Raw genomic sequence first — 10,363 nt, forward strand, 5'->3', positions numbered from 1 at the left:
GGGCACCTCTAGATGACATGGCAGGACCAGGTAAAAGCTGTCTACACTTTGCTTCCTTACCCTCAGCCCTAAGGCCATGTCGGCCACACTCCGTCTGTTGGGAAGTATAGAAGATTCCCCTCCTAGATGGTCCCGTGTGCATCTTCAAGATTCTCCCATATTCCCTTGTTCAGTGATGGCCTTTCCTGGCTTCATGGCTAGAGTCTTAGTCTAGGGAAGGGCACGCCTGCTGCAACTTTGGGAAAGATAACCCTGGGCTGAGAGCTGGGGCTTCCCCTCCTGAGGTCTTCAAACTGGGCATCAGAACATGGCAAGTGTCAGGCTGCTGGGCAGTGCCCCCTCAGTCCCTCCTAGGGAGACGAGAAGGGCATTAGGACATGACCCCTGAAGAGCTCTGAGAGAGGGTGGGGCACTCAGGTGAGAGGTACTGTTCAGCTACAGACGAGATAAACAGGGTAAGGGGACCAGGGGGAAGAGATTTGCAGGAGTCAGAGAAGGCAGGGACCAGCCCAGCACAGCACATAACCCGTGACTCCTGCCAGGCCTGGGAATGGCCCCACTTGAAGGAAGAGGGAAATAGGTTCACACCAGGCAATAGCATCCTCCTGACCTTGGCTCCGAAGGGCAGCCCCACAAGCCGAGGCTGCTGTCCTGATGCCTGAGGACTCACTTGTGGTCTCCCCACAATAGGCGGGGAACAGCAGTTCAGATGACAAACTGGTCACACTTCTGTGCCGAGCAGCAAAAGCCACCTTCAACCCAGCTCAAGACACGTGCCATATACTGCTGGTACCTGTTCAAGACTCCCAGGCAGTGGCGATCAAAGAAATCACGGTGCAGAGTGAGTTGAGGGTGGGGGGTGCTGGGGTCTAAGTGGGGAGGGAATGGGCCAGGGGTTGACCACTTGGGAGCCATGAAGATGGGTCAGGGCTGGTGCTTCTTACGAAGGGTCAGGGCAGAGCCCCCCGAGAGAGCCAGCACGCAGGAGACTGAGGTACGGCACGTCCTCCTCTTGGGGCCCAGTCTCCGTCCCCTACACTTCCCTCTGAGCCCGACCGCCACCGTCTCTCCCCTCCACAGCCAACCTCCTGCCCAGGGACGTGTATGAATCGCTGAAAGACAAATGGGATGAGCTGAAAGAGGTAAGCGCTTCTCGGGGGTCGGCAGCTCCTCTGCTGTGCAGCCTCTCTCCTGGTGGAAGAGTGCCACCTGCGAGCAGCTGGAATGTGGGGGGTTAGAGAGGGGACAGCAGGGTGATGGGCTTGGCCCCCAAGAACGCCAAGCAGAAGAGCTCATAACCGGGTGGGAGTGACCCCCATTCTGTATTTTGCCACATAACGTCCTCTTTCCTGGCAGGTGGGAGTCAGTAACATGAAGCTTGGGGACCAAGGGCCCCCCGAAGAGACCGAGGACCGGTTCAGCATGCCTCTCATCATCACCATTGTCTGCATGGCGTCCTTCCTGCTCCTGGTCGCCGCCCTCTATGGCTGCTGCCACCAGCGCCTCTCCCAGAGGAAGGACCAGGTGAGCAAACAGACCAGTTCACCAGATGACTTCCGCCCGTGACTCCCCTATTAGAGGAAAGGGAGTGGGCCATGGGCCCTTTTAGACAGGCAGAGACCATCCCTTATAGGAGGGAACTGCACCGTTACAGGGCAGACGGAAGAGGCGTGTGGGGGAAGGGAAGGGAAGGTCGTGGCCTTTGGAGTCCAGAAGACCGGGGATAAAGCCCTCGCTCTGCCTCCGATTATCTGTGTGACCTTGAGCACCACCTGTCATCTTTGAGCTTCTCCGCGTGTGGGGATAATACTCACCTTGCAGAGTTGCTCTGAGGATTCCCTGAAAGAAACGGTAGGGGCATCGCTGGCTGACCAGAAGTTCTTTACCCACCTTCCCCGAATTCCCACCACATGCAGTCCTCAGCCCGGGCTGTGCACCGCAGGGACGGTTAGGAAAAGTCCCACGCCTGCCTCCTCACACACCGACTGAAACAGAATCTCTGGGTCTGAGTATTAGCTAAAGGCTTCCCGGGTGACGTGACTGTGACCCAGGTTGTAGCTCAGATAAAGACCAGAGAAAGCACTGCCTCCAGGTGGCTCCTCTCTATGACAGAGACAGCACAGGTCCGGCTGTACCCATCTTACTTAGGTCCTCAGTCACCCGGCCTGATGAATGTCATTTTCTTATAGTCCTTCCTGATTCAGGACAGTGGGGTGAGGCAGGTGCCTGGAGAGTAAGTTTGGGGAGGGGGAGAAATGGAGGAAAGAGCCGGGAGGCTTCTGGAAAACAGAAGTCCATTTTTGCTGACTTCATGGATCTGCCAACAGGGTAAAGGTCAAGCGAGCTGGGAATTCTAGGATGCCGGGCCAGCAGCCACAATGGCCTCCAAGAGCATTTATTGTGCACTCTACCCAAACTGGGGTTCCTCGATTGTAGGGGTACTTGTCTAATATTAAGCCCATGAGCCCTCAAAAATTACCCTTTCTTGGGTCGTCTTCCCTATCCTAGCAACGGCTAACAGAGGAGCTGCAGACAGTGGAGAATGGTTACCATGACAATCCCACGCTGGAAGTGATGGAGACCTCCTCCGAGATGCAGGAGAAAAAGGTGGTCAACCTTAATGGCGAGCTGGGGGACAGCTGGATCGTCCCTCTGGACAACCTGGCCAAGGATGACCTTGACGAGGAGGAAGACACGCACCTCTAGTCAGGTCCGCGGGCAGCCTCCAACAGGACCACAGCGCTCCAGAATGAACCACCTCAAGTGCCATTTGGACAGGGGAGGAACATCCTTCCCAGCTGAGGGAAAGGTGGGGGAGGGAAGCAGACTCGGAGGGTCCCTCCTCCCAATCCCCACGGGGCCTTAATTTTCCCTTTTCAAACTGAACCAATCACATTCTGTCTAGATTCCTCTTGTAAAATAACCCACTAGTGCCTGAGCTCAGTGCTGCTGGAAGACGAGAGGGAGCGCACCCATGTGGTCATCCGGTAGAAATCCCTTCAGCTCACATCCGAGGGGACAGAGGCCTGATGGAAACACAGATCCCCGATTCTCGGTGTGGCGGCTTTCCCGCCACGCCCCACCGCTGCCATCGCTCGCGCCTCCCTTCAGAGCTGCTCCCAGTGGGGTGAAGCGCGCAGTTGATGTGACAATGGATGGGACGGAAGGGACAGCAGGGCCAGATCCTGTCTCCGGGGCATCTGATTCCTTCCAAGTACAGCAGGCCCCCAGCCTCACCTGCCAGTGTGTCCGTCCCCTTTGTGCTTGCCCCGCCCCCCACACAGTTTGTAGCCCCGCTCTGTCTTAGGGCCTCTGGGACTCACACCGTCCCTTCATGGCTTAGAAGCCCTTGCTCCAGATTCTGGCTTCCTTGCATCTGCTTAGGGACCTTGAGACTTAACCCACACAAGACTCCAGTGTGAACGAGGTCTGCTTCAGGGATCCTTCTGCAGGTGAAGAGAAAAGGGGAGGCCCTTCACCCCCGGGATGGGTCCTGGCCCATCACCAGGGCAGGAACTCCTTTGGCCTCCCACTCCCGCCGGGGACTGGAATCTGCAGCAGCTATGAAGAAGTGTTTCTGTCGTTCATTGCTCGGTCGGTGGGGTGAGGCCCAAGTTCGGAGATCCCCCTGAGATCCAGCAAGAGAGAACCACAGCTGTAGGGCAGACGTTCCCAGGGCCCAGTCCACAGAGTGGTGTTTCACCGGACAATCGATTGACACGGTTAGGAAGGATAGGCTTTACTCTCTGTTCCAGAGGAAACTCAGGGACTTTTCAAGTTGCTGAGAGTTTTGTTGTATTTGTTTGTTTTTTGTCCAGCCCTCTACTGCCACAAGCCAAAGCTCCAACTGCTGGGAGACCTTTCAGTTAACTAATCTTATTGACTCCTGGTTCTCCTGTGCTGTAGGGCTAGAAAGGCCTAGAAAGTGCGATGCATTTTAAGGTGCTCAGGAGCAGCCTGGGGGTGCCTGTGGGGTTCCCAGTGACCTCTCACTGTTGGGGCATGCAGCTGGGCCTTGCCGTGTCTCCTCCTCTGTGTTCCTAGCAGCCTGCCTGCTTCTGCAGTTTCTGGTGGCATCTCAGGGAAACAGTACCGGGAAGGGGTTTTGAGGGAGCTTAGCCATTAGTTCCCAAGCGAAGGCACCTGAGGACTGGACAGAGTGGGGTTCAATCCAATTTTCTGGGAAGCCCAAATCCCAGATTTTGTGCAACATTGCCCACGGTCTCTCTTGCCCCTGGGTGTAAATCTCCTGCATGAACGAGGAGGATGGGCAGAACTGCTGTCCCTCCCTGGCTGCCTTGATTCCTTATTCATGGCCGTTGCCCTTTGATATCCTAGGGTTCTGGAGCGCAGAGCCTCCAGTGAGTTTCCCAAGAGCTAGAGAGATGGTGGACTAACAAGGATCCACAAGTCCTTGCCCTGATTCTCTAGCGTCTGGAGGTTGGCAGGGTAGAGAACAATGCTAGCTTGGGAGGGAAAAAAGGAAATCTTGTTATACTGGAAGAGCTCTGTTTGCTTCCTTCCTGCCCAGCATTTGATTCTTTCCACCCTGTGGGTTTCTGTGGAAGAGGCCAGACTGGATTACCACTCCTTTGCTGATTCTGGGTCACATTTTATCAGCCAGGCCTTCGGACAGAGGCAGCAAGTACACCCCCATAAACTGATCGAAGGCTCAAGCCCCACAGCCTCTTGGGCAGAGAGATGATGACCGGCAAGGACTAGTGTAAAGTCACACTTGGTCAAGAGGAATGACTGTGGTGGCTCCGTCCAAGGAGAACCTTGGGAAGCTTTGGGCTGGTTCAGATACTCCTTCTGGTGCATCCAGGCTGGGTGGCTCCAGCCTTTGAGGGCAACTTCAGAATCCAGTACCTTGCCTTGGCTTGCTCTTGCCACTAGACATCTGTGTCAAGGACATACAGCCAAGCATCTGCAGAGGTCACCTTCATCCCACGACTGCACTGGGATCAGTGCTGTCTGGTAAGTCAGAGTTTGGGGCTGAGAAGAAAGAAGAGGAACACCAGGAACTCAGCAGGACTTCCAACAAGTTGTGCCAAAGAGAGATTATCAACTTGGGATCAGGGGCAGACTGGCTTCCCTAAGCTGCATAAAAGGCCAGAAATCAGGAGTCTGATGACTGGATGGAAACCCAGTGGGAAAGCACGCTGTTCTGTGAATGGGGAGGGCAGCAGCAGTGCTTATGAAGGAGGTACAGAATAGGCTTTGCATCGTAGGACAGAATACGGGTTTAATCTAGTCTAGATGCCAGATTCTCTTTTTCCCTTGTTATAAGGAAAGCTAGCAGGAAGTTTATTTAAACCACTTCTTGAGCTTTAACCTTTTTTTGACAATATACTGAAGAAACTTTGGAAAACAAGTCCAAGCTGATACATACATACATAGTTCTTAATAATGTAAATACCACAGCCACATGGTAATCTACCCAGCACTGCTTTAAGCGAATATACACTGTAAAAACATTTGCTAGTTGAGGTGGCTTTTTTTTTTTCTCTGAACAGGAATGTAAATGTAAATGTCTATTTCACTAGAAATGACAAGTTTTTGTTTTTCTCCAACGAAAAGTGAAATATAAGACAAGCTGATGACAGAGTATTTGTCTTAGAGATCAGGCATTTTTATTTTTAAATGCGATCCTCAATCCCCCTCCCCAGCTAAGTCCTAGCCTATTACAGGAAGGCATGGAGACCCTCTAGTCCTAGGGAGAGGCTTTTAGAGACCTAGTCCAATCTTTGTTTTGTTCTTATAGAAAAAGAAACTGAAGCCCAGAAAGACAGAAGTGGCTTGGCCAAAATCACATGGTTAGTGAGAGAGAGAGAGGATTAAAACACCAGTGCTGTGGGCCTCAGAATGAATCCGTAAATTAAGAACAGGCACCAGGACGACACAAAGGACAGAATTCCCTTCTCAAATCATGTCCTGCTGCAAGGCTAGGGAGAGCCCGAGGACCACAATAGGAACCATACCGGTCTACGCTTGCTCGGAGTTATTTAGGTCTAAGACTTACATGACTGATACTTTACTGTCAAGAAACAGTTTTGAATGAGCTTTTACATACAGATCTTCTCCTAGCAGGGCTGTGGATCAAAGGAAACAAGCTCCAGGAAGGCAGAGGGGCAAGAGTAAAGCAATGACTTCTCTTTTATCACTGTCACAAGCTGATCGGCTCAGGTTTGGTGAAAACCCAGCACTGAGTGGAAGGGAGGGGAGGACGATTTGATGTGTGTCTTTTTTGTTAGTAGTGAATGTTAGTTTGCCCAGGCGACTGCAGGAGCATGTGTCTTCGCGGACAGGGGTCTGAAGTACACTGGAATTCACTGGGAAACTTGTTTGTAAAGACTATACTTAATTATTGCCATTTTCTTACAAAACTATATTTTGGAGAACTGTATACTGTCAATTAAAGTGCTTTTGTGTAAGCTGGCTCAAGCCCTGTTGAACTTGACTGATTGGCTCATGTTCTTCACGTGTGTGCGAGCTCGTGGCCGATGCTCTAGTGAGGGCAGCGTCCTCTGCTCTTAGGCGGCGCTGCCCAACTAGGGGGTGCAGAGAGTGAAAGAGAAAGGGAGAAGCTGAAAGGAAGGAAGAGGGGGATCCTGGTGACCTTGGGCTGTTTAGTGATCCCAGCTGAATCTTTTCTCACGTGTGTATCAGTGTTCTTCCTCCTTCATTTCTTCCACGTCTGCCTCAGATACAATTATGAGTCACCTCCCACTAAAGATGCTGGAGCCCCGGTCAGGTGTGAAAACACTGGTATAGGGACAAAACAAATAAAGATATAAAAAAACCAAGGAGGTTCCGTTCTGGCCCTGTTACTGCTCACAAAAGACTCTGTTTACTCGTCCTAAGAAGTGTCTACCCGTGCCTTGTCTGGAGATGAGTGAAGATGGAGGAGGTTCAGGGAAGCATGCACTCAAATGATTCTGCTTCTCTTCCTTTTCCAGGAGCGGTATTAGTTCCGTGTCTCCCTCACTAGGAGGGGAAAACTATCGCTCTCAACTTGCAGAACTGCAGAAGGGAAACCGTCTGATGAAGCTGGGCCATGTTCAAGCTGCTCCACATCAATCTCTTCCGCCGGCCTGGTACCTTTCAGTTCACAAAACACGTAATCTTGTGTAGGAATGGGCACTTCTCTAGCAGCAGGGATATTAGGTACAGAGAGGAAGGGTTATTTCAGTAGCAGCATGAGGCACAGAAGCTGTATCGTTTCTCTTCAGTCTTACATTCTCTTCTCAAGACCACATTAATGCGAGAGTTCCAACAACAAAGTACATTTCTAGAATGTGACCGCTGTTACAATAGAACCCGCCCCCCCCCCCCCCCCGCCCCAACCATAGGATCTTCGTTTTATATGGGAGTTCTAAAAGATCGTCAACACCCTTAATGGTGGGCCAGAGTTGGGTCGGGGGTGTTTTGAGGTTAACTTCAAGAGTGTGCCAAGAATACAGAAAAGAATACAAGCACCAGGAACTTGGGCAAGCCTCTTGGCCATGCCTGAGGCACACTGTTCTAAGAAGAGAATGGCTCACAGTTATCGCTGGCCACCAATTAGACCTGAGGCTCCATTCTTTTCCTGAATAGGTCATTGACCCTGTTCCATGCCCTGCCAACCAAGAAGCACTCAGTGGTCCTTTCCAATTTGTTAGGCCTCTGTCACTCACAATTCCCGAATCCTGCAAGCTCAGTCCCAAACCAGGCATTTCTTCTGTAGCCCAAGGGAAAAAAGTAAAAAAGAGGCCTGGCTATTATAATTAACACAAGTGATAAATACTGAGATAGAATTTTCCAAACAGCTTGGCATTTTACAGATTAAAAAAAAAAAAAAAAAGCACAATCCTAGCAAACAGGATCTGCTGCCAACGTATTTGTCAGAAGGAGAAAGTGAGGCTGCCCAGTGCTACACAGAAGTCCCTGGTGGATATGGAAATAACCCTAGGGTTCCTGCCTTTGCCCTGGGCCACCCATCCTCTGGCCCAGGTTCAGACGGCGGCTGTAACAATGTGTGCTGTACATGTCACCCAGTGTCCTAATCTCCCTGCTTGGGGTTTGCCAACTATTAAAATTTCCTTGCACGGCAGTGGACAGGCTGCCTCAACGTAGAGCTTTCCTCTTCCCTGTGATAAGAACATTTCTGGGAAGGATATAACTGCCTTTGCTTTTCAAAGGTGAGCGTCCGGGCGTGGGCAGAGTCCCCTATGAACACGAGAGAAGTTTCAGAGTGAGAATGATAGGATGTTTCCGGCATCACATTCTAGTGTCTCACCTTCCCTATACAACAAAAAGCAAAATCTCTCTTCCTTTTCTTCTGCCAAGACCCTCAACAGCAAAAGAAGATGTGGCATTTGTGGTGCTAAGGGAAAGAAGGAACGTAACCAACTCGTATTTACGTCTGAGCCAGGACTCACATAGGCTTCAGGATGGCCATCAGTTTGCCTTTCCACTCACAGTGGTTAACAAAAAAATACTGCCTTCATTAACAGGAAAAATTTGTTTTTCAATTTCCGCTGACTTCATGGTTGACTTTTCTAAGTATAGCAGTATGGGCATACACAGCCATCTCCCTGTCGGAGCTGGATTCCCTCCTTGGGTAAGAGGCTCTGAAGGCAGCACTTCAACCCCTGAAGGTCTCCATGCTCACTCGGCGTGTGAGGAGCTGTCATCTCAGCTGTTCAACACAAAGCCCTCTTTGGTTATTTGCTGTCTTCCTGTCAGAAGACAAAATGTATCAAGAGAGAAGAGGTGGTGTCCCACATTTTGATCAGTTTGAGTTAATTCTCTGGAATTAACCAAGGAAAGGCCAATGTCTTACCTTATCACTGCACATCATGTTTTCCTGTTTTGAAAACAAAAATGTTACTTATGAGCCATGCTCAAAGCACACTCTAGAAATGAAAGCTATGCAGTAAGAGGATTATTTGATTTATAAATTGAGAAAACATAATCCCCATTTTGAATAAAATCAGTTGACAAACCGCAGAATGCAGGACCACAAAGCTATTAAGCATGTAAACAAGGCCAGGAGATGAAAAGGGTCAAGAGGAGGTCCTGTCCAGCCTGTCTGACGAAAACTCACAGCACTCCCCCCTAACAACTCATGATCTGTGCTTGGCATATCTGAGTTTCTTTTTTCAAAGGTTCAGTCCTGAAAGCTTCTTTCCCTTTATTAGGCACAGGGATCCAGAATTTTTCAAAACTTTGCAACAGCTCCAACTCTTTTTTTTTTTTTTTTTTAATTTTATTTATTTATTTATTTGACAGACGGAGATCACAAGTAGGCAGAGAAGCAGGCAGAGAGAGAGGAGGAAGCAGGCTCCTTGGGGCTTGATCCCAGAACCCTGGGGTTATGACCTGAGCCGAAGGCAGAGGCTTTAACCCACTGAGCCACCCAGGCGCCCCGAGCTCCAACTCTCTTTACTATCTTTTGTACAATTAATTTTCTTCTAGTTCCTAACTGACACAGGTATGTCCCCCCTTAAAGAAAACCTGGGAAACACCTGCCCAAATTTACAAAACAGATCAGATATGGCTGGATGTCAGTGATAGATAAAAGACACCATCTTATGAAATAATTTACCAGTGTTCTTTAAAAAGGGAAACTTCTCCAGGAAACTTTGTGAGATCCATCAGAACTTCTTTATTTCGGCCTTGTCTCAAAGGAAAACACCAAAGGGCCCTTCTGTAGCACGTATCATTTTCTGCCTTTGGAAGCCTGAATAAAACTCACCTTTTTGAGGGAAAAATACGTGCTCGCTTCGGCAGCACATATACTAAAATTGAGGGAAAAATACAACAAATGCAAAGTATAAAGTATATAAACTTCAAAAGTAGTTTCAGCAAACATAAGAGACATCATTTAGTGTCCATATATAACTTTTTATTAAGAAAATGAACAAAATAACATTCTTTCTCCATATGTACATTACATACAACATAATTCTACAATTGCAATCGTTCAGCAGATCACTCGTTTATTTATTCACAAAGCAGTGTTAACACATTCACCAAACCTGGGATCAGAAAATTACGTGTACTAGAAAGAAAGAAAAGAAAGGAAAGAAAGAACAGGAAAAACCTAAAAAGTCCATACAGACTGGACAAAAATAAGATAAATGAGAGAGATCATGAGAGGAACGGGGAAAATTGCAGAACACACCTAACACAGTCCAACAATGACCTAGAACACCAATGATGTGAGAAGAGGGCTGATGCCCCCAAAGCATTTCTGTTTAAAAGCTCCCAACTAGCTCACGCCTGCTACTCCAGAGTTCCCTCATGGTTTCCATTTCTGATATAGGGCCTTTAGGATACAACCCTAAGCCATGTTGGCACAGAAGAGGAGGGTAAGGAA

General features: G+C 49.4%; 1 protein-coding gene across 1 annotated transcript in view; it reads left to right on the top strand.

The window, feature by feature from the left end:
* The window catches only part of PODXL (podocalyxin like), a 50,859-nt gene extending 44,420 nt beyond the window's left edge, over window positions 1-6,439 (top strand). Inside the window, exons 5-8 of the mRNA XM_082694004.1 lie at window positions 691-841; window positions 1,081-1,142; window positions 1,357-1,524; window positions 2,509-6,439. Of these exons, the coding sequence (XP_082550130.1) occupies window positions 691-841; window positions 1,081-1,142; window positions 1,357-1,524; window positions 2,509-2,706 (579 nt within the window). The 3' untranslated portion in view covers window positions 2,707-6,439. The remainder of the gene's footprint in view (window positions 1-690; window positions 842-1,080; window positions 1,143-1,356; window positions 1,525-2,508) is intronic.
* The last annotated feature ends 3,924 nt before the right edge of the window (window positions 6,440-10,363 follow it).

The sequence above is a fragment of the Mustela nivalis genome, assembly GCF_964662115.1.
Source record: "Mustela nivalis genome assembly, chromosome: 12".
Taxonomy (NCBI): domain Eukaryota; kingdom Metazoa; phylum Chordata; class Mammalia; order Carnivora; family Mustelidae; genus Mustela; species Mustela nivalis.